Raw genomic sequence first — 24276 nt, forward strand, 5'->3', positions numbered from 1 at the left:
ATTTATCAAGCTATCTCCATGCATATGCCAATTAAAATTCCTCTAGATCTGGTCTCGCCTTCTTTCATGGTCTTCTCTTGACCATTTAAGGCTAGCCAAACTGAATCACATGTGGTGGTCTGCATTCTCATGCCTCAGGGCCTTTGCACCATCTTCCTGGAGCATCTCCCATGTTCCTCTCCTAGCTAACTCGTACCCACAAAGCTCAGATCAAGGCTCCCAGGAGCCCTTGTAAAGGTGTCCCTCTTCTGCTCTTCCCCAGCACCCTCCATAGAGCTCTTTCAGGGGGCTGGTTGTCTTAGTTGTGTTTCTCTTTTTAGAGTTTTCCAAGAGCCTGGCTCATTTCTGCATTCTTGGTACGTAACATAGAATCTGGTGCATAGTTAGCAATAAATAAAAATTAGTAATGAAGGAATGCATTAGTGAACAAATGAATGAATTCTACTTGGAGTAGGAGGTGCTCACTAGGGAGATAATATTTGGGGTGAGTCCAAAAGAATAACTAAGAATTTGTGAAGCCAGAATTTTAATTTCAGGGATAGAGAATGGTATGTGCCAGGTATGGAGGTTTGGGAGAGTTGGATGCATTAAGGGAACTGCAGCTAGTTCTGCAGCTAGAGCAGAAGTTGAGTATGCAGGGTAGGCCAGAGTTGGATCTGGAGCGACAGGACAAGGGGCGATGACTGTTGGGGCTCTGGGAAGCCTGACTTTGCCTAGTACGGAACAGAGCAGGACATAGTGAGTGCTTTTGATGCCCTGAGGAAGATGGTCAGGAGCAAGCAGTGCCAGGCCATGGGAGACTGGGAAGAAGGTGATGGGGGTATGAGCAGAGCAGGCCAGGGGACAAAGATCAGGGGCAGACTCCAGTGGAGCTTAGATGATCGTGACCTGCAGTCAGGATGTGCGAGGGTTGTGGGATGGTGACATCGTGGTTTCTGGCTTGAGTTCCTGTGTGGGTGGTAAAGCCCCTCACCAAACTGGCAGCCTGGAGAGGAGCAGATGTGAGAGCAGGAGACTGAGTTCAGTTTTGCTTATAAGACATGGAAAATGTACATTGGAAGGGGCCATGTGTGAGTTCAAGGCAGAGCTGGAGGGATGGGGTCAGATCCAGGTGTGCTGAGATGATCCTAAGAGCTGATGGTTAAATATTCAGGAATTTTCTGGGACAATAGTTAAATCTGGCTATTATTAAAAATTAAATTATATAAAATGACAATTAAGTAAATTATATTAAAAACAGAAACTCATCACTTCTAAGGATTTCAGAATATTTTGTTTATGCTTTTAAGAGAATTTACATCTGTTATGTGTATGGATATACTAACTATACAATGTTTTGTTACTGTGTTTTTCTTCTTAACTCTGCATTCAGAGGCATTACATTGGTGGTTTGAAATCAGCCATGGTAGGAATATTTGTGCCGTGGAAATGGACAAACACCAAACATCAGGGCTTGATTTATTGTTTTGTTTACTGTCTAGATGTAAGAAAATTATGGAGAAAATGTTAATAATTCACATTGAACTTAGATATATATATATATANTGGCCCAGAGAAATTGAGCAGATGTTCTTCCAGTGTTCAAAAAATATTACCTGATTCAGTAAAAAAGTTGCTTATACCATTGACAAAGGAGTGAAGTTGCAACACGTATCTTCATTGTTTCACTTTCGTTAAAACTAGTTAAGTTGGCATAAGCAAAAATATCAACTAATATTCGTGTTAGAACTACGTTCATTTATCAGTTACAATTATAGGTTAGTTATGGACTTAGCAGGTTGGTAAAAATCAAAGTGTTCTGTAAGATTCAATTTGCTATATGCAATTTACAGTAGAGACTACTGTATATTTTATTTCTACTTTTAACTTGCTAAACATACTTTATGTCAGTAAAATTTATAATAAACTCATATATGCCTACATTTTTTTCTCCAGAGGGCCTGTTGTTATGCATTTACCAGCACACCACTGGCAAATTGCCTTAGGCTGAGGAGTGACCAGAGACCAGATTGGACTGTTTGGAAAGATTCCCAGAAGAGGGAGGGAATCATCGATGGAAAGACGCTTCCATCAACGGAGAGAGGAGGGATGGGTGAGTGAGGCTCAGGTGGAGGGATTAGGCTGGAGGGGCAGAGAGTTCTGAGAAAGGATGCAGGGCTGAAGAGAACCTGGGGTGGGAGGCAGCTGGGCCTCACTATTTCCTCTGCCAAATAGGATGCAAACTGTTTACTGAAAGCGAGAGGCAGACAAGTGAGGAGCTGAGGTGGGGTGAAGGTTTGGCCCAAGTGGTCAGCGAGGGACACAGAGAAGGGACCTGGGAGGATGAGGCTGCCTCGGGAAGCCAGGGGATGATCACAGTGGCAGAACTGTAACCATGAGGGCGACAAATTGGAGAGTGACCTAGATTTTGGCCATGGGCCAAGCCCTGCTGTGAGACTTGCTGTATTATCTCCCAGAACAATCCTGGAGGAGACCAATGCTGGGAGAGGTTAAGTCCTTTATCCGAGGCCCAGAGCCGGTTAGTGGCTGAGTCAGGATGCAAACTCAGGCAGCTAGGCCCTGTTGACAAGGCAGGAGCTTGCACAGTGGCATCTCACCTTGGCAAAGCCCCTCAGCCTATGCAAATAGGAATCTCTTTAGGACCGAGATGGGCAGGGTAGGTGTGGCCTGTCATTTGTTAAGGGCTTAAGGGCATCAAAAGTACTGGCAAAGCCTCCTCAGCCTGTGGTCCATCTGGTGTCTGCCGGCTAACACGTTCTTGCCACCACTCCACACTGTCTACTGAAAGCTAATAATAATGAAGTAGGGCTTGCATTTTGTAAATATCTTCATTACTTTATTTTCTAATAGCTCATTGTATTTTTAAAACAAACTACATGACAGACTGGGAACTTAGAAAATTAGTCCTTCCCCTTAGAACACTTGAGAAGCAGCATTCTAACCCAGCCTTCTAATCACATTGCTTCCCTGCTAGACACCCTTAGTGATCCCCGCTGGCTATAGTGATAGGTTTCAGATGGTAGGTGGGGGCCAGTTTGTGGAACTTAATTATGTGTGTCATTACCAGCGTTAAAAGAAAAAAAGAAAAAGAAGTCAAGGGAAATAGGCGATATCAGATCACATGTAGTAAATATATTTTTGTTTCACTTACTTATGTTTTTCCTATATTATGCATGTTTGTACTAGCGTGTGGTGGGAAATGTCTGTGATCACAGTAAACAACGTTTGAGCGCCACTGGTCTGCAGATAAGGACGGCACTGCTGGGCCTGCCGTTCTCAGTGTAGGGGAGAGAGGGCCTGCCGAGGACACGCAGGAAGTGCTTCCTGGGAAAAGGGCGGAGGTGAGCTGGGTTTGGAGGACGTCCAGGTTATGGAGGAGCAGAGGGAACAACGTGTAAAGTCAGGAAGACCAAGACTTCCGTGCCTAGATTGTGTGTCCAAGAGGGCCTAGGTCATGCCCCTGGGAGCTTGCAGATAGCATAAGAGTTGCAGTACCTGTGAAGGGAGCTTAGGGGACAGAGCCCGTGAGGCCACCAGGGAAATCAGGGAGGCGGCAGTGCCTTAGATGAGGAGAGTTGGGGTTTGCCAGGACAGCAGGCCTGTGGTCAAGTGAGTATCTTATGAAGAGGCACAAGAAAGCCCATCATGTTTGGGGAACCATGAGCCACTTAGTATAGATGGAGCATGAATGAGGGAGGAGGCCTTCATGTGCTGTGTTGCAAGTTGAGATTTTATTTTGGGATGAGGAGCCATGGAGGAATTTTGAGCAGAAGGATGACATGAGTGGACTTCCATCTCAGGACTCTGGCAGCCCTGAAAGTGGATTAATGGGGAGGAGACATGCAGGATCATCACTGCAATAGTTGGGCCTGAAGGAAGGCAGTGGGGGTGCAGGGGCAGGGAGACTCCGGAGCAGCCCGCAGAATTTGGCCATCCGTCCATGATTGGATTGGGCACTGAGAGGAGGGAGGAGGCAAGGGTGACCCCTGCTGTGGCTGACAAGGGTGACCCCTGCTGTGGCTGACTTGGGGAAACTGGCTGGATGATGGTACCTTCTGCCCAGAAAAAGAACACAGGGGGCCAAGAGGGCCTGAGGGAGAAGATAACATGTTCACTGTTGAGAGGGCCACCTGTAGGGGAGCACCGGGCTGGCTCAGTCAGTAGAGTGTGCAACTCTTGATCTCAGGGTCATGAGTTCAAGCCCCATGTTGGGTGTGGCGATTACTAAAAAAAATAATAATAGTAATAATAATAATGAAAATGTCACCTGTAGGTGGGCATAGCAATGGACAACTGGAACAGAGCAGAGAGATTAGGCCAGGGATCCAGCCTGGGGAGAGTACAGAGTGAGAGAGAAAGCAATATCAGGGGCGGCCTCAGGGAGAAAGGCTCTCACAAGAGATTGAGGAGAGTGGTCTCTGAGGCACAAGATCCAGAAATTTGGGTCTCAGGAGCCAATGGGACAGAAAAGACTTAGGAGGAAAACCAGTGATGCAAATGCTTCAGAAAACCAAATTCCCTGAAGGAGCCATGGGCTGTGGCCATTGGGAGGCCACTGATGTGCTGGGCAGGGGTGCAGAGGTGGGTGGTGGGGCAGGAGCCAGAGGCTTTAGGAGAGAATGAGGTAACACAGTCAGGCAGGGGGGAAGCAGGGGTGCACCTTTGTGCAAATCAGAAAGGGGTCTTCTTCCTCCAGGAAGATGAGCCCCTCATCCCAGGATGCTGGCCTGGCCAGAGGATGTGGGCTGGTCTTCAGCCCTGCGTGCCCCACCATCAGCATGCCAGTGCCCTGTGAGTGGAGACCAGCCTTTCTAGAAGTGAGAAAGAAGGCGTCATTGACCAAGGGGAGTGCTTGACCATATGGGGGTTTATTTTTTAAGATGTGAGGGACCGGTGCACGTTGACTTGGATGAGAGAGAGAAACTCAGGACAGAGAGACCTGCAACAAGACGCTGGGTGGGCAGGTGGGCAGACAGGCCGGGAGGGGCTATGCCTCTGGTGCGCTAGGAGCATGCTGCTGTGGGGACAGGGAAAGGCTGAGAAGGAGCAGGGCTGTGGGCTGAAGGAAGGGTGTGCAGGCCACTCCTGCTGGCAAGAGTTAGCTGAGAATTTCTGCAGCCGAGCAGGGACACTGAGACACAGCTGAGCCTGCCAGTCCCCGGGGGACCAGTGGTTCCAGTGCCTAGGACTGGGTGACATCTAGACTGCCCAAGCTTCGGGCCAAGAACAGGGCAGACCAGGTTTGAGAGGGTCTTGGTACAGAGCTTTCGTTTACTTATTTTATTTTTTACTATGGAAAAATTTCAAACACACCCAAAAGTTGCGGGAAACTCAAATGAACCCTCTTACACCTATCATAATCATTCAGTGATTATAATGTTAATCAGTATGTCAGTATTATTGTCTGACCCCCCCCTCCTATAAGTACCTTTTTAGAAACTTAAAAAAATTAATAGGTTTTTAAAAGAATTTTTAGGTTCCCAACAAAATTGAGCAGAAGGTACAGAGAGATTTCCCATATATCTCTGGTTGAAGCCTTTATTCGGAATTAACTTTAGGCTAAAGAAATTGCAAGAACAAGTTTATTTTTAAATAAATTTTTCTTATTAGGCAATATATTCTCAGAATGTATATAGAAGAAAATTAAGACCATTCATGACCCTACCACCCCAAAAGAAGTACTATCACTCTTTTGGTGGCTTTCCTTCCAGTCTTTTTTCTGTGCTTTTTTCGTACATATTTTTTTTAAAGATAACTCTTTTTCTTAATGTTTGTTTATTTTTGAGAGAGAGAGACACATGGAGTGTGAGCAGGCAAGGGACAGAGAGAGAGGGAGACACAATTTGAAGCAGGCTCCAGACTCTGAGCTGTCAGCACAGAGCCCTATGTGGGGCTTGAACTCAGAAGCTGTGAGATTGTGACCCAAGTCCAAGTCAGACGCCTAACTGATTGAGCCACCCAGGTGCCCCTTATGTACATATTTTTAATTGGACTTCTTTTATCCAGAAAATGCCCCCAGTCCCCAAAATCTTCCTGACTGGTGTGTCCATATGAATTGTCTCAGTCCCAGGGCCCCCACCCCCGAAGCCCTCCACAGAGACCGCAGAGAGCAACAACAATTGATCCAAGTTTGTGGTTTGTGGGTGCCCTCATTCCTTGGTTTCAGTGCTAATTCAGATTTCCCTTTAACATTCCTCTCATTTTTGTTTTTCTTGGGTAATATCGGTTGATTTCTGTGGGATGAGTTGTCCAGTGCTCCTTAAACCACCGTCTTGCCTGCCTCCCACACTCGTCTCTGGATTTGGGGCATCTGTGTCTGAGCCTGTCTCCCCAGCTCACTTGAGCACTCTGTGAGGGTAGGGCTCGGCTGATTCATCTCAACGTAAGGCACAGTTGGCCTCAAGAAATATGTATGGAACTGAATCAGCCCACTTATTTGGCATTGCCCATCCCCATCTATGCTGCAGACTCTTGCCTTATACTATAGCCACCAGCATGGTGTCTGGCATACAATAGATGCTCAATAAATGTTTATTACTGCTGCTATCAATAACCTGGGGATTTCTTTACATGTTAGAGCTCTGCTGTTTTTCCTCCTTCCCTTCCCTGCCTCCCCCTACTTCTTCCAGATTGTAAAGAAAAGGTACCATTCCAACATGCCAGAGGGAAGTGCCTCCTCTTTGTCCCCCGTCTTCTGTAAGTTAGGAGCAAATCTAAGTTGGCAGTGGATTCACAAGAAGCAGTTCCCTGCTCTGAGGCTATTTTATATGTTTGCATTGCTCACAATACTAGTTATCATTAGCAGCAATTAAAACTATTTCAGGATCAGTTCAAAGCTGCCTTTGAGGTATTTTAAGTTGGACCAAAGTCCTCCATGTATCTAGCTCTAAGCCAAGTTTCCTGGTGTCATTAGAAGCCCACTTGTATTTGGAGAATACCCAATCTGTATATTTTGATTGCCTGAACATTTCATAAATTTCAGAGGTGTTTGTCATAAGTGGGTCAGTGTCCCCAGAACGGTCTATTTAATAATAATAAGGGGTTTTTTTGTTTGTTTTACATTTATTTATTTTTGAGAGAGAGAGTGAGACAGAGCATGAGCGGGGAGGCACAGAGAGAGAAGGAGACACAGAGTCTGAAACAGGCTCCAGGCTCTGAGCAAGCATTCAGCACAGAGCCCGACATGGGGTTTGAACCCATAAACCATGAGATCATGACCTGAGCCAAAGTCAGGCACTTAACCGACTGAGCCACCCAGGCGCCCCTCCCCAGAGCTGTTTAGACTGCCTCACAAGTCCTACTCCCCCACTCAAGTGAAGGGGACCATGGAGATGGGAGAGGAGGTAGGGGTCTGCGTAGGGTCTTTCCTTAGAGCCAGGCCTTCTGGCCGGCCGGAACCCCTAGGGCCAGAGTGAGGGTGGCAGACATCAGAAAAGGAAGAGATGAAGGCTTGGTTTAGGGTGGGGGCATCAGGACTTTGGAAGAAGGTGGGAACTCATTGGGAGGGCAAGGCTGTGAGGAAGGGAGCAGGGAGGCCTTGAGAAGATCTGAAGTGATTGTCATATTTGAGAGATAAAAATAGGGTAAGAACCACTTTTGACACATTGGGCTTCTAGGGAGTTAGCCAGCAATTTGTTCGGACTGACTCTTGGTTGGCCCTGGCCCTGACCCCGGGCCTGGAGGACTGGCAATAGCACTGGGGCCTGAGACTGTTGTTCCCTAAACACCTCCACAACCCTTTGGGACCCTCCAAGGCCATGATTGGCACCAGGCATCTTTCTATTATAGGAGTTATCTGTTAACAGAGTGGGTTCAACTGGTGGGCTGAGCTGGGCAGCTTCTTGTTAGAAGGGTTCTGACCTGGATGGTAAAGGAGGGTGGAGGGCAAGCCAAATGGGAAAAAAGAGGTTCTGGAACAGTGGAGAACTGGGGAAGGGCCCTACAAGCAGAAGTGCCTGTTTAGTCAGGGCATTGGGACCAAGAAGGGGGACCAGTCAAGGAAAAACTATCTTTCCTAAGTACCTTTGGCCATGATTGATGTGAGTGCTGGGTAGTTCCTGCTCAGAACAGCGGTGTTTATAGTCTGAGGGTTTGTGGTTTGGGAATAAGGAACCTGCTGGTGCCTTGGGTTTCCCCATATGCCTTGCTTCGGTCAGAGCCTACCAGAACCCTTTGGTCTCTGATCTAAATCCCTAACTAGATTTTTGTGCAGAATTCACATCTTTGCCCTTCTTTTCAGCTCGAAGACCTGACGCCATGCCCCACTGAAGCAGAATGCCAGCAATGGCTGTGGCACTGCTCCCAGGAGCTGTGCCGTCCACCCTACACACGCACACACCCACACCAACCCTGCGGCCCAGGCCTCAGCCTGGGCTGAGGGCACTGGCGCAGGAGTGGGGCAGGCAGTCAGGGCTCTGCTCATGGTGGCGAGTACCCAGAGAGAGGAAGAAGGTAGGGCATCTTGTCCTTGGCCCCACACAGTCAGGGGGAGGCAGAGGGCAGGATGACCCACTTTCAGAGTGGTGTGGCTGTGGCTTGGACTGCTTCACATGGTCAGTCTTCATATCCATGTCAGTTTAAACTCTTCAAAAAGGGCTGTTAAACATCTGTATCCTCTTTTCATTAGCTTGTAAGCCATGGTGATGGGGACCTGTCTAGTTCTCTAAGCTAACAAGTATGCCCAAAGGCTAATAAACAGCAGCTGCCTCTAATAAATACGATTTTAGTACTCGGTGTAAACGAGTGTGCAAATACATCTGTGAAATGAAAGGTGGGAGCTGAATTCTATATGCAAGTTACACAAGTTCTTAGCTGTTTTGAACTAAGAACTGTAGTGTGGCTGTGTATGGATGGCATATGTTTTGCATGTTCAGAATGTGTGGAGAGTGTGCGAGGACTGTTTCAGTCCTTGGTGGTAGGCTATATATATGTGGTGTGAGGTAAGTGGTGTGTGTGTGTGTGTGTGTGTATTGTGTCATGTGTGTGCATATATGTGTGATATGTAAAAGAAGTCCCCATCAGGTCAGTTGGAGACAAAACCAGCTGTATGCTTTACAAGATCTGGTGCAGAATGAAGGTATAGGGCTCTCTGTTCAAAATTACTGGGAGTTTCAGGACAGCTGCAGCAGCGTGTCAAACCGAGCTTGGCCTTTCTGAACGCGGAGCCCCATGTGACTTTATAGGTTGAACACCCATGATCCCTGGCTGGAGAATGTGTACCTCTTGTCTCCCCTCAGCCTTCCTTTACTATCTTGGTAAGTCTTTGAATCCTTTTGCTCTTTCCCCATCCAGCTCCCAGGGTGAAGTTGATTTGGGGAGTGTAGGGTGCTAGCCAGAAGCAGCCCAGAGAGGAGCTATAGCAGGTGGCCCGTGCATCTCCTGATCCTCCTTACATTTCAGTCTGGACCTCATCATGGGCACCATCAGGTGTCTCTCTGCTCTTTGCTCAAAATAGTCTCCTGAGGATGTGTGTGCCCCCTACAAGACCTCCCACTGCCCACCAAGGGCTTCAGTTCTTGGGGGCCCTGATGGGCCCTCTACTGATCTTGCGCCACATAGCAAAACTACCTGTGGGGAAGAGATGGCAAAGGGGATCAGGGAGCTGGGGGTAACATTGGGACAGCAGAGCTCACAGTCCCGAATCCTCAGCGAGGGGGTGTGGAGGGTGGGGACTCCTTAAGTCCTTCCTGTTTATTGCCCTGATTTGCCTCCTCTCCAGTAAAGTATGGTGTGCCTACTTCAGAGCACACTCAGGAGATGCTAATGGATAATAAAGAGGGTGTTCCCGCCCCAATACCTATACTTGTCAATAATTAGCCATGATTTCCTAGGTTCTGGGAGGAGGCAATGGCACCCAGGCCTGCCCCAGCTGATGAGTTTAACTCATCACTGTAGCATTAGCATAGCAATTCCAAGGTCCCTGAGTGGGGTATTCTACTCATAGCTAGGGGTATTCCAGGTATGGCTTCTCCCAAGGCTTAAGGGAACTTGAGAAGTTACTTCACCATGTTCCTGATCCTAGCCAGAGACCAGTCCCTAAACTCAAGCCCTTCCAGCTCCCCTAGTAACCATGAGACTCCTGTGTGCTTCTATCTTGGGGATTCTAGGTGGGACTGTGTGAACAGAATGCCTGGAGGGCCTCCTTGAGGAGGCCAACTGCCTTAAGCCAAAGGACCCAGGAGTGTGAAGGTTGTTTGGGCAAGTGTAAAGGGCAAGGTAGGCAAGAAAGGGGATTTAGGCTCAAGTGATTGAGATTTCAATAAAGTTGTTAATTACTGGCCATGGGGTTTGGCCTGTCTCAGAGAGAGGGAGTGATGAAGGCCCCCATGCAGGGGTGTGATGTCCAGCTGGCTTTCCAGGAAAAAAAAAGTCCTTGTTAGGAATCTTCCAGTGTCTGTGGTATAAATACTCCCACCAAGTCCAATTTCAAGCTGCCACTGGTTTAACGACTGACTTACAGAATTCTTGAATATAACAGTCAGCCCTCACTCACTGACCCTTAGCTCACTGTCCCCACCAGAGTCCATCAACAACACAAGCCCCCAGGACCCACCCACGTGCGTCTGTGAGCCCAGACTCCCACTTCCCTGCCTATATTGCAAAATGTTGTTATAAATGCACTAGACAGTGCATGAGCCCACGCTTGAGACAGGCCATTTAGCCCTTCATGCTTCTTGTGCTTCAGTCCTAAGGGAAAGCTGGCTGGTCAGGCTTGCGGGTTACCATGATGCTGCTGAGGTGATGGATGTGAAATGACTTTGCCAAAGCGAACAGCAAACCTAGTCAAGTGAAGTGCCACAGCCCAAGGCCCAGGGACTATCTATTTCTAGTGTGGAGCAGTGGGGAAGTCTGACTCCATGTCAACCACAGGGGTTTGACAAGCCCCAGTTTGGAGCATCTAGCAGTTTGCCAGCTGACAAGCCACCCTGCCTCTCACCTCCCTCAGTCACATCCCTCAGTCACATGCGGCTGCCTCACATACTCCCACTTCCAGGAGTCCAGGTGTGTAGGGTGATGAACACCAGGTAGCCAGGAAGCCACTAGGTCAGTTCCCTGAACCACAGAACAACACAACACCCATCCCAGGGGTTGGGAGTCTATCCACAAAAGTCCACTTGCAGAAAGACCTTCCTGGTCTTGTGGCCAGGCCACTTCTCTGTGTGCAGGTTTTTAAATTGTGCAATCTTCTCAGAGACCCACCTGTACTTGACTCCTTCCCGGTGACTCCATTTCCCCCCTCCTTTGGGCTTCTGGAATGGTACAAGGGCCCCAACTTAGTGAGGCAGCTGTGATGAGAGGTGTTGAGCCAGCTGTCTCCCTGCTAGCTCGCTGTGTCAAAGAGCAGGGACTGATGCTCTTTCGGTATGGCCAGGGACTCTGGGACTGTCCAGAGGCAGAACTTGGGGCCAGAGTTCTCTGGGAGTCAGCCAGGCACTGGGTGATGAATGGTACAGGGAGCCGATGAGAAACGGCTCTGGGCCAGAACAAACAGCCCAGAGCCACAGGTGTTCTGCTGTTCCTGCTCCTCTCCTGTTTTAATCCCTTCTGTTTGGTGACAGCGCTCAGCCAGGCCTGGAGACCAGTGGGGAACACCTGCTGACCTGAGAGTCACTTTCTATGGGGGATAGATACAGTCACATGTGTCTGGTTTCTGTGAATGTCACACTCTGGGTCACTGCAGGAGGCAGAGTTACACATGAACCAGCACACCACACGCCAAAACACGCTTGGCCAGGAGTGAGCACACATGTGAGGGGCAGAGTAGAAGACTCCATGGAGAGGTCATTTGATCCCTTGACCATTTGAACGGGATCATGAAAGTGGGTCTGCCTCCCATGGCCCCAGTCTTTCTGCACAGACTGGCTCCAACCCTAGGACTCACAGATCTGTCTTTTGTGAATCCATGGGGTGGCCCAAGGCAACCTGCCTTCCCCAGCAAGAGGTCACACAGCCAACTTCCTCCATCCAGAGCCTTCCAGATCCTCACCACTGGCTTTGCCAACATGGCGGACACTTCACTTTCTCAGAACATAAGGGAGTGAGATTCTCTGACTTCTCTTTCCATGAACGAGCAGTGGAGGGGGTGTTGTAGCCCTTGGGGAAGGGGCTCTTAGAAGGTTCCAGGAAGGTGAGAGGGAACAGGAGGGGAGGAGACAATACCAGAGGCATAGAGGATGGGGCCTGCCCAGAGCTGGAGCCCATCCGGATCCTGGTGTACCCTCCCAGAAGTTCAGGGGTGGCACCAACCCACTTTAGGGCCTTAATGAGGGTGCTCTGGCTGAGGTCTGGTCCCCCACAAAGTGCTGATATGATGAATGAGGGAAAATGACCGTAGCAATTGAGTTCATGGCAAATGCTTATGTGTGTGAGTGTCCCCTCATTTAAAAAACAATCTCTGTGCATTGTTGATGCTGGGATTGTCCTCTGTCTCCCTCTCTGGAGAATTTTATGGGATTCTGAATCCATACTTGGTTTAGAATGTAGGAAAAACACGTACCCACCCCATGCTATGCACTTAGTAGGAGCCTAGTGAATGCATGCACCTTTTCTTTAGCCACTCAAAGTGGTCACTTGGGGTTGAGGGAAAAGGGGCTTCCCCAGCCTAGAAGCTGATGGGCCTTTGGTCCCTGCCACCCCTCCTTCCCTCTCCAGCTGATGACAGATACCTGGATGTCATAACGTACTCTGTGTCCTCATCTGATATTCTGGGACACATGCTGGGGAGGGTACCTGAGTAGGTCCCTTCTGACTGAGGCTTTTTTGCACCGTGGGCTGGCCTGTACCAGTCCCAGGATGGATGCAGAAGGGTGAGGCACTGATCCTGCTAGTTGGGCAGGATGCTGGCAGGAGGGCGGAGATGAGCAAGGGCGGGGCTTCCAGAACAAAGGAGAATGGGGAGCCCTGGGGGCCAAAGCTAGGCATCAAAAAGGCTCTGCAGAGTGAGCAGGCTATCGCAGCTGCCCGCCTCTGCATCCAGCAGTCAGTCAGCCAGCTCGTGCCGGGGCCCCTTCTGCCTGCCCCAGACGGGCACCAAACAACACTGCTTAGAGAGGCCTTGTTCTCCAGCGTGATTGCGCCGACACTGCTCTGTGGTTTTCTCTACTTGGTGTGGGTTGCTGCTGCAGTTCCAGAGGAGGACAGAGGGATGGCTGAGAGTGGAGCCAGGAGCCGGGAGAGCCGTCGGGAGCATGCCTTCATTCCGGAGCCCTTTGATGGAGCCAGTGTAGCCCCGCACCTCTGGCTGCACCGCTTTGAGGTCATCAATGACCTCAACCACTGGGACCATGTCACCAAACTAAGGTTCCTGAAAGAGTCCCTCAGGGGAGATGCCCTGGAGGTCTACAGTGGACTCAGCCCCAAGGACCAGAGAGACTATGGGGCTGTGAAAGAGACTCTCCTGAAGGCCTTCGGGGGGCCTGAGGCTGGCCACAGCCACCTCCCCAAGGAGATCGTCTTTGCCAACAGCATGGGTAAGGGCTACTACCTCAAGGGGAAAATTGGCAAAGTGCCTGTGAGGTTCCTGGTGGACTCGGGGGCTCAGGTCTCTGTGGTCCACCCCAGCTTGTGGGAGGAGGTCACAGATGGTGACTTGGACACTCTACGGCCCTTTGAGAACGTGGTAAAAGTGGCCAATGGGGCTGAAATGAAGATCCTGGGCATTTGGGATACAGTGGTGTCCCTGGGCAAGCTGAAGCTGAAGGCAGAGTTCCTAGTGGCCAACGCAAGTGCCGAAGAAGCCATCATTGGTACCGATGTGCTCCAGGACCACAACGCCGTCCTGGACTTCGAGCATCGCACGTGCACCCTGAAGGGGAAGAAGTTCCGGCTCTTGCCTGTTGGAGGGTCCCTGGAAGATGAGTTCGACCTGGAGCTCATAGAGGAGGAGCCCTCCTCGGGGGACGGGGGACAGCAGCTCTCCTATTGAGAAGCCCCCTTTTCCTTACCCCCTCCTAAACATTGGTTGGAAGACCCACCACAATGGAGGGGAAGGGCAAATATCCTCCCTGGGGTCACTGGGTTTTGCCAACCCTCTGGGTTTTGCCTCCTCCTCCTTCTGCAGGGGCCTTAACCTGCCCCTGGTGGGGGAGGCTTCTATCTGAAAAGGCACAGGTGAGGGAGAACAGGCTGACTATCTCAGTGGGATGGAGAGTCCTCAAGCTGCTGTTGCTGGCAAAGATTTAAGGCTGGAAGAAGGTTCCAAGAAGGCTAGAAGTGACCGCCTTCGAGAGAGGGCTGGGACACCCCATTAGATCCCCTGAGTTATGGCTCAGTCACCTTGAGGTGCATGCGGTTTATCTCAGCTGGGCTGGGTCCTGGCGGCAGGGTCCTCAAAGCAAGCCCCAGCGCTTGCAGGTGAGGGTCACAGCTGCTCTGGGATTCTTTCCTGTTGGGTCTTCCCACCTACCTGTATGATGTAGTTTCCTTCTGTCATTGCTTTGAAACCCATTGAGCCTTATGCCAATAATTCATTACTTCAAAAACCAATAAAAATTGACTCATGGAAAAACAACATAATGTGTTGACTGAGGATGAATGGAATGGATGTGAGAGGCTGGGTAAAACAGGGAGAGAATGTCAAAGAGAAGGAAGATCCAAGTACTCAGTGAGTGACTAGCCTGGAAATGTAAGAGCATATATACATGGTGACTGTATATATATTTTGGATTTTCTAAGATAGCCTCAATTTCAAATATTTTTATTTCTTCCATAATTCCTCTAATCATTTCAAATTACAATATTTTCACATCCAAATTGCCTCTTATACCCAAGAGTGAGCCTAACATTATTTGTGAGGTACTGATTGGGGATTGGAAGATTATGGTTATTAAGGTGGGCAAGTACCTGCTTGGCAAATAGTTCTTATAGCCACCAGGGAGACAGAGGCTGCCTTGAAGGCCGAAAGGTCAGGAAACAAGTGTTGATCTGCACAGGGCAGCCCAAGGAAGCCCTGAGGACAGAGGAGCAGGTGGCAGTGGGGGCACTGGCATCAGGAGGGCAGCTCCTTCCTGGAGGGACTTGGGGCCCGAAAGGAGAGAGATGGGATGAATTGGGGAGGACATTCCTAGATCTGGGAATGGGGTGTTCATCTCTTTTAGGGCTCTACTTTGTATCTGCTCCCACGTTCCTGCCTCTCTGGAACTCAGTAGGGTTGGGAATTTGGAAACACCCAGGTGAAAGGGATCTGCAGGGAGTCCGAGGTTGCAAAGCCTCAAGAGCTGTTGAAGATGGAGGCCATCTTCCCTTCGTTAGGGTGGGATGAGCCTCTCCTGGAAGTTTCCACCCGGACATCCATCTCCAAGGGAGACAAATAGCAGGAACCAGAGGCAGGGATGAGTCTTCTTCCTTCAGAAGCTCCTGGGGACTTGACCCTGGCCCTCCTGAGGCTGCTCTGAGCCAGGAGTGCTTGCTCCCCTCTCAGAGTCGAGCTGTGATTCTCCTGGAAACTGAGGCCCAGGTGCAGCTCGAAGCCTCATGACGACTGTAGCCCCCTCCCTGCGCCACCAAGCATATTAAAAGGAATTGGCTCCAGGCTCAGGGCACGTGGGGGTGGGGGCGGGGACGGCGCTGGATCCAAAGGAAACCTTTTTCTCGTGAAGTGAGGCCTGGAGAGGGGGTGTCCTGTGAGAGGCCTGGCTGTGGAGGTGGGAGAACCACAGAAGGAGGTAGGAGGACTGGGGAAGGGGATGGTCTCCTTGTGCCTCCCAGGTCCCTTTCTCAGGTTTGGTTTTCAGCTCCAAACAAATGTGGCTTCTCTCCTAGGCCAAGCCCTTCCCTCAGGGGACAACTCAGGTGGCACCTCCCTGTGACCTATTTTCTTCCAAGTCCTTCAGATCCGAGGCGCATGCTGAGCTGGAGGAGGGAGGATGAGCCGTGGGAGGGTAGGGAGGCGGACAGGGGATGGGGAGTTGGGTGCCAGGCTGCAACTCCAGGCCACCACCCAGGTTGTCCCCAGTCTGCCCTTCCTAAGGCATGGCAGCTGCTGAGCGCTGTCCTATGTGATTAGGAAAAGGGTGACCTGTGTCTCAGCTGCAGAGATGCTTGCTCCCCTGTTTTGAGTGAGGGGAGCCAGTCCGAGCCACCGACTCTCTCCCATGGAGAAAAATGAGCCTCAAGGTGGGTCTAGCCAGAGGAGGGATCTGTGACTCCCAAAGCACAGACCCCCATGGATGAGGGAACTGAGTGGTGGCTCTTTCCCTGGGACCGGGAGTGGGGACTAGACACCTGGGACAAGACAAATGCTGTGTGTGTGTGTGTGTTTACAAGTGCAAATGCATGAAAGTGAAGCCTGGCTGTAACATGAAGTGAGCCTCTGGGAGAAGAGCACCAAAGGGGGGGAGCCCTGGAGAGCAGCTAGGAAAAGTAGGTTGTGGGCCCATTGCAGAGGACTTTATGCCTGAGTGAGGAGTTTGTGCGTAACTTGCACACAAACGTTTAAACTGTCGAGGACCAGGAAGACCCATCCAGCTTCTGGGTGTGTGATGGAGTACAGTGGCGGCGGCGAATGTAGCTCTCGAAGCCAAGGCACTGTTCAGACTTAGGGCCTGAATTTGAGATGATGCAAAGGAGATGGGAGGTATCAATATAAAGGTTTAATCCTGGCTGCAGGTTAGAATCACCTGGAAAGATCAATTAAGGCTGGTTCTTCAGGGTCCTACCATGCAGCTAGGCTGGAGAATTTGTGGTCTACGTCCCACCTATATGTACCCCCTTGTGACCCTAAGGGTGACACCCGGGTCAGCAGAAAAGCAGCATCAGTGTCCCCTGGACCTTGTTAGAAATATAGAATCTCTACCCCTGCCCCAGACCTGCACCAGAGCTGCCTCTGAACAAGCTCTCCAGGTGATTCTCATGCACAGGAATATTTGAAAAGCTCTAGCCAAGAACATTCTAGTTAAGGGGCAACTCCTGGCTCCTGCAAGGCACCCACTTCTCTAATAATGACCACCACACCCTGAATGGCTATAATTCCCCACACTATACTGGATAATTCCTCATGCCTTTATCCGGCAAACATTTATTCTACTTTTGAACTTTTGTTTTGAAATAATTTCAGACTTTCAGAAAAGCTGCAAAAGCAGTACAAAGAATTTCCATCCATTTCACCTAGTTTCTACAAATAGTAACATTTTGCCAATTAATCTTCTCTCATTCTCTCCTGATGTATATCTATGTTTATATGAACTGTTTGAAGATTACAAATATGATATGCATTTACTTCTAAAGATTTTAGTGTCAGTTTCCTTAAAAAACCAGGAATTCTCTTCTAGAAACACAACACAGTGATCAAAATCAGGAAACTAACATTGGTATACTACTGCTATCACCTGATCTGCAGACCTTATTACGTTTTGCCAATTATCCCAATAGTGACCTTTATAGCAAAAGAAGACCACGGTTTTCCGGTCCAGGATTCAATCCAGCCACACGCTGCGTTTAGTTGCCGTGCCTCTTTGGCCTCCTTAATCTGAATGGGTCCTCCTCCTGTCTTTCATGCCCGTGACATTTATGAAAAGGCCAGGTAATTTGTTTTGTAGAACATGAATCTACCTTTGGCAGACTGGTGCTTTCTCGTGCCTAGATTCAGGTCCTGCATTTTTGGTGGGACTGCCCAGAAAAATGACGTGTCCTTCCCAGTGCACACTGGGAGCCTGGAGGTGCCGGTTGGTTCCATTACTGGTGACGTTTAATCAGTTGGTCAGTGTCTGCTGGGTTTCTCCATGGTAGACTATTTTGTTGTGTATAAGTGTTTTCTGGGTTGATCCTATGAGACTATACAATAGCTTGTTTCTTGTCAGACTTAACCACTAGATCCACGGACAGTCTTCATTTGCCAATGATTTTCTAATTTCACTCCCGACATTTACACACGGTCCCTCAACTGAGTTTTCCCTTACTGTTTATTATTCATGTCATTGTAGACTTGGACTCTTATTTTATTCTGTGAATTATGGTCGGTTACTAGCATTATTTTGGCACTCCAGTTATTTTAGATTTGCCTTTGGGAGCCTTTTCAAATTGGCTTCTGTCTTCTTGGGCCATGTCTGCATCATAATCTGGGCCCTTCTTTTCTGTCCTGAGATCTTCTAGGTTCATCTTGTAGCTTCCATGTCCCAGCCTTGGAATAGGACATTTCTCCAGGGAGCCCTGATTCCTTTTGGTGGGGTCTGATATTCAGAAACTCGGATCTGGATGTTAGGTGTATTCCTCGTTACTGGGATATCCTTATATTACATGCTACTGGGGTGGTCAGATCTGGGGCGGGGGGGAGAACCCAGTATTTCTATGTTTCTAGATCTCTCTGTATATGTATTAGAAAGGAGTTCATACTGATACTTCCAATTCCAACCCAGAACCATAGAGTTTATTCTAACCTTCTCCCTTTCTGTATTTGCAACTTCTTTCTCCAATGAGAAATCTGACTCCCAGTGACCTATTTGCTTAGTGTTAGGATACCCAGAAAGTAGTTTCAGAATTGCTATCCCATATGCCTATGAAAAACAAACATACAAGCAACCACTTATTAATCACCTACTCAGATGTGGGTGATCCTTGGCAGCAAATAAGAAAAATAAATTATGAAATCAGACTGCAGTCATCTTGAGAAGAGCTAAGGCTTCCAGGTGTCAGTCTGAGGGTATTAGTTTGTCTTGAGGACACAGGTGTTTGTTAGGGCGACTGGAGGTCAGGAGTCTTGCGGCAGTGCTGAGGGAGTGGCTGGCATCCATTCCCCAGAGCAGTCACCTGGTCCTCAACCACTCAAGAGACACTGAGGCAGCTGTCAGCTGATGCCACCACACGCTCTAGTCCCATCAGTCACTGTCTTGTCCAAAGTCCACTGTTGCCAAGCAATCCAGATAACGAATATGGCTTCCCTGGCTGGGCTGTAAGGAGAGCAAACTCTGGTCAGGCCATTCTGACCACCCCTTCCACCTGGCTGCTGTGTTCTTCCATGTGGGTTCACACGTTGGCTGTCAAGTTCTGACTGCTCACGTACTGTGGGCCAGCAATCCTTTCAGCCTGGACTGGGGCAATTCTTCAAAGCAGTCTGTGAGACTTGCTGGGGCTGGCCAGCCTACCCTTGCCCCACTTCTCTGGGCTCCTATTAGAACATCTTTCTACCCTAGCAGGTGTGTAAGGTGAGCCCCGAGCTCTGGGGATTTACAGTCTGAGGAAGGAGGCAGCTCTGTAAAGGAACCCCAGGCCTCAGAGTAGCCCTGTGCTGTGTCCCCTCCCCACTCCTACCTTTGCAGGGCTGGGAGCATGAGGTCACGTGGTAGGGATCAGGAAGGGCTCCACAGAGGAGATCTTTAAGCTGAAGACAAGTGGCTGTTTCCCAAGAAGAAGTAGGGTGGAGAGAGGATGGTGAGGAAAGGGAGCAAGGACCAGTGGAGCTGGGCTGGCTAACTGAGTCATTGTGGGTGGGGAGACCCAGAGAACCAGGTGTGGAGGGTCTTGTAGGACTTTTGAGGTGGTTCCAGAAGGCCAGGGATAATTGATGGTGGATTCCTTCAGCTTTAAGATGCACTCAATTAAAAAGTACATTATAAATTTAATATTTTTGGAAAAAGAAAAAACATAAATGTATGTGCCAATGGTATATCCTGATTTAAGAAGCAGTAAAATGTGTGTGTGTGTGTGTGTGGGAGGGATGGTGGAAGTAGATCCTAAAGTAGAGAAAATACTTGACTTCCTCTCAAGTACCAACCCAGATCCCTGCAGCTGCCTGGTGAGTGGTGCTGCAAAGCATTCTGGTCCTGCCTGTGTTCAGACACAGCCAGAAAGATGTCGTGATTGATTATTGATGTCTGTTCTGGGAGCAAGTTGTGGGGAGTGAGCACCTGATTACTATGTGCAATCAGGGCCTTCATCCTTAAGTAGCACGGAGCTATGGAAGTGTTATAGGGAGGGAGGTAACATGACCTCTCCATGAGTAATGCATCTGGGCCCCGGGTCACAAATGCAGAGATGTGTAGGAACTGACCGTCTAAAATGTTTTTCTGAAATTAAGCTAATTACATCTGGGCTGTTGAGAAGGTCAGTCTCCGTCATTTTGGGAGCCCTCCCAGAACCTTCTGCAGCACTGAAGCCTGTGGGCAGAGGGGAGGCTAGTCGTGGACACCTGGCGCCCTGTTCTCATGGAGATGCTCGTGTCCTGTTAACGTGATTCCTTTGGGCCACGTGGTTGTGTCACTTTTCGTGCCAGGCACGGGCACTAGCAGCCTGGGTCTCAGGTTTTACCCTCCTAGGGACACCAGGCAGCCCCTCCTTTGCTGTCCTGCCACTTTAGGATGAAGCTGCTGAGTGACATATGGGTGCCTGTTCTCTCCAGGACTGACCACCATCCATCCCTTGTCCAGCACATCTGTCTTCCTCACCTCCTCTTAGGCACCCGAGCCCATCCCACACCTCCCTGTCCAAGGTGCTCAGACAGATTCTCATCCATGGGTTTAGGCAGGTACAAAAGTTGGGGAAGAAAAGTACCATCTCTTACAGGTAACACTGGCGTTTAGCCCAGGACCATAAAGCAAACCCTAAAAGGTCAGATTACTTGCCTGAAATGGAAGAGTCAGGGGAAGAATCTGGAGCAAAAGCACACGTCGTCGTTTTCATGTCCCTCTTTGATGTGCATTCTGGCCTACTGTGTAAGGGGCACAGGCATAAGACTGGATGGAAAGGGTTGTCTGATGGGGAGACCGCGCTGGCCCAGGTGCAGGCTGAAGAGGCTAATAAGCAGGCTCGGTGGGGAAAGGGGACCACTTGCTGAGGTAATAGGGGTGGCTTTGCCCTTCAGGGAACATTTAACAATGTCTAAAGACCTTTTGGATTGTCACGGGCTTCAGAGAGGTGTGGAGGGCAGTGCCACTGGCATCTTGTGGGCAGAGACCAGGGCTGCTAAGCTTCCCACAGTGCACAGGGAGGCCCCCAACATGGAATTCTCTAGGCCTGAATGTCCACAGCAGCCCTGAATGTGCCAAGGCTGAGAAGCTGGCCTGAAGGTAAATCCTAGTTTGTTGATTTGGCAATTTCTAATTTCTAAAACCCTGGAATGTATGTTTTATCTCCATTTAACAGATGGGAAAATTGACAGTAGGAGAGGTTAGCTGGCTCAGTGTTGCTCAAATGCTAAATGGCTGAACTGAGTTAGAGTTTAAGCCCCTCTTCAGAATGTTCAATTCAATCTGCTAGAGCAGTCCACACAAAGACTGGGTAAAAATGAATTTGTTTTCATCTATTATAAATAGAGGAAGGCAAGACAAAATGGGTGGAAATGAATTTGAAAAGCTGAAATGTTCAACCAGTAAGTCTTGGTTAACTAAACAGTACTTAAGGTATCTGTAAAACTTCTGAACATGTTCACTGTAACTAGAAACCTTCTTTTTTACCAATTTATAAAAATAAAAAATTTTGCAAATTCCCAAACAGACCTAATTGGCGGAAAATAAACTGGGAGGAAGAGCTCTCTGAAAACTTCCCCCAAATTTCAAATCCTTTTGTTACTTGATTGCTTAATTTTTTCATTGTTTAAATTCCTTTTAGTAATTTGTTGTTTTTACAAAAGCAGTGAGTGCTCATTATAGGAAAACCAGAAAATTAGGTCAATCCAAAAACCTATAAAGAAACTCCATGAGGAACCTTATACCCACTTTCCTTCCTTCCCCTCTCCCCCACCCCCCCCCTCCGAGGTCAAACATGGCTTATTCTTCCAGACCTTTCTCTATTATGGACATTTACATGGATATATTTTCCTTCATTTTTCTCCATTATTCTTGTTTTTCTCTTTCCTTTTTAGCAAAAATAGGATGACATAGTATCTTCTCCATACTTTATGTAACTAATCCCCGATCTTGAACATTCAGATTGTTTTTCAACATTTTGCCATTACAAACTTCACAGAATAGTGAGGAAATTGAATGTATGGCAGCCATACACAAACCTCACAGTCATAATTGTAAGTGGAAGAAGCCAGACACCAACATGTATGGTGTGATTCTATTTATATAATAATCCAAAACAAATAGGCAAAACAAAGTCAGTGTGTAGAGATGCACATTGAGGAGGCAGAATCATAAAGGCAAGAGAAAGTATGTGATTATGACCGAAGCAGAGTAGCTGTGATGATGTGTCGGGAAGGGTATCTGGGGATATGGGGGGGCCAGCTGTGTCTTGATTCTTAAGTGGGTGGGGTTTATGTGGGCATTTACTTTACAATAATTCACTAAGCAGAACATTTATGTTCTCTGCACCTTTGTCTATGTGCATGGCATTTGACAGTACACTTTTTAAATGTTTGAGAGGCGGGGGAGGGGCAGAGAGCGAGGAAGAGACTGTGAATCTCGAGCAGGCTCCGTGCTGCACAAAGCCCAGTGAGGGGGGTTGAACTCCAAAACCTTGAGATCATGACCTGAGCTGAAATCAAGAGTCAATGCTTAACTGACTGAGCCACCCAGGAGCGCCTCACAATACATTTTGAAAATGTACAGAATTAAGATAGGTGGCTGAAATATTAACTAGAAATATAAGGCAAAAATAGTCGAAGGTACAAAAGGATGTATGCTACCTCCATTCTACATCAAAATCCCATTAAAAAATTTGATCTTAAGCTATTTAGAGAAGGTGCAAGTGAGTGAGGGGTAGAGGGAAGGAGAGAGAAGTGGGGCCTCACCCAAAGCGGGGCTCATGGTCGCCCGATGAGGGTCTCGGATTCATGAATCATGAGATCATGATCTAAGCCCAAGTCCGATGCTTTACTGGCTGAGCCAGCCAGGCATCCCAAGTCCCAATTAAAAAAAAAAAAATAATGTGGACTATTTTTCCACCAAATTGTCCTTTGGGCTGAATTGTTTCCCCTACCACAACCCCCACCAACTTGTTCTCCAACCAGATTGTTTTCTATCAAATTGCTTTTGTTTTTGACCAAGTCCCGTGGATTATTGTAAAACGTAGGTACTTTCCGTGGTGTTCTGCCTTCCCTCCTGACCCTGTCCGTGATAAAGTCCTTTATTTATAGTGCACCCCTCACTTGCCGTGTTTGACCCTGTACTCTCTGGGCCACGTGACCCCAGAGACTCTCGTCCTGCCTCAGCCGTGAGCTTGAAGTCTGTCTCTTGCTCCTAGTCCCTCACTTGTCAGCCTGCAGATGGGGACAGCTGAGCACGCTGCGTGCCAGGTGCGGGTGTGGGTGCCGGGGCGCCTCCGGCGTGGAGACTTGTCTTTGCTCTTGCAGAGCCCCGTTTTAACATCAGACAGACAAAACCGAATGTCCTGTGCTATGACGAGATGAGTCCGGATGAGAGGGAGAGTGGGTGGGAAGGAAGGATGTGCAGTTTTGTATGGGGGGAGTCACGAGGGCCTCGGGGATAAGGTGACCTCCGTGCAGAGATGTGAGTGAAGGGAGGGGAAAGCCACGGGGGTGTCAGGGGAGGGCATTCTGGGTGGAAGGAGTGGCAAGTGCAAAGGCCAGGGGTGTTCAGGGAACAGCCCATGGGACAGGGTGGTAGGCTGAGGTCAGGGAGGGTGGCCAAGGTGAGGTCAGGGGGGACTTGCTGCTGAAGAGTCTCTAGTGTTCCTCTGAGAGACGTCTGTTCCACAGGCGGTGTTTGCACTGGGAGGCTGGGATCTGAGGTCTATTTTAAAGGATAATGGTGTGTGGGAGATCCTGGGGGCAGACCAGCTTCCCGGTGACCTCCCCATGGCTTCACTCTCGTCGCCCCTTCACTCTAGACTCTGGCCACTGAGCCCCCTTTCCTCTCTGACTCGCAGCAATAGGTGGCAGTCCCCTCTGGGACTGGCATGTCCACAGCCAAGGACAGGGCGGGGGGCCTGCACTCCTCTCTTCAAATGCACGTGTCTGAGACTCCCCCTCACAGTAGCGCTCAAGAAGTTTCGGATCCTGCTTCCTTGAGGCAATCCTAAGGAGTGCCACTTGCCACCTTGGGTCATTCCTCTGATGTGAAGAATATGCCGTCCATACCGGAGTCCAAATTATTCGTATTGAATGGGACAGGGTTGGGGTCCGTGTTCCCTCCATGCCACCGGATGCCTTCTTGCAGATAGACCTGCATCCACTAATTTAATCTCCATGGACCACAAGGAGTTTAATGCTGAAATTTGCAAGCGATTTTCTCTCTGAAAATACACAACAGAGCACATTCCAGGCTAGTGACTCGAAAACAATTTCCTCACTTACTTGTAATCCAATGAACTTTCTTGAGGGTCGGAGGCAGGGAGGAGAAAGGGTGGTGTTCCTTCTGCTTCTGACAGGTGACTCAGACCCAG

At 49.0% G+C, this 24276-nt stretch overlaps 1 protein-coding gene across 4 annotated transcripts in view; it reads left to right on the top strand.

The window, feature by feature from the left end:
* ASPRV1 (aspartic peptidase retroviral like 1) overlaps positions 1-14489 on the top strand; it is a 111875-nt gene extending 97386 nt beyond the window's left edge. For 3 of the 4 annotated variants that reach the window (XM_077766352.1, XM_077766354.1, XM_077766351.1), the window contains 2 exons: positions 1936-2092; positions 13125-14489. In XM_077766352.1, coding sequence (XP_077622478.1) covers positions 1936-2092; positions 13125-13924 — 957 coding nt within the window. In that variant the 3' untranslated portion in view covers positions 13925-14489. Of the gene's footprint in view, positions 1-1935; positions 2093-9180; positions 9255-13124 lie in introns of those variants that run through there. The other variant, XM_077766353.1, reaches the window with a different exon arrangement.
* The last annotated feature ends 9787 nt before the right edge of the window (positions 14490-24276 follow it).

This window comes from Crocuta crocuta, unplaced genomic scaffold, assembly GCF_008692635.1.
Source record: "Crocuta crocuta isolate KB4526 unplaced genomic scaffold, BGI_CrCroc_1.0 scaffold113, whole genome shotgun sequence".
NCBI lineage: Eukaryota > Metazoa > Chordata > Mammalia > Carnivora > Hyaenidae > Crocuta > Crocuta crocuta.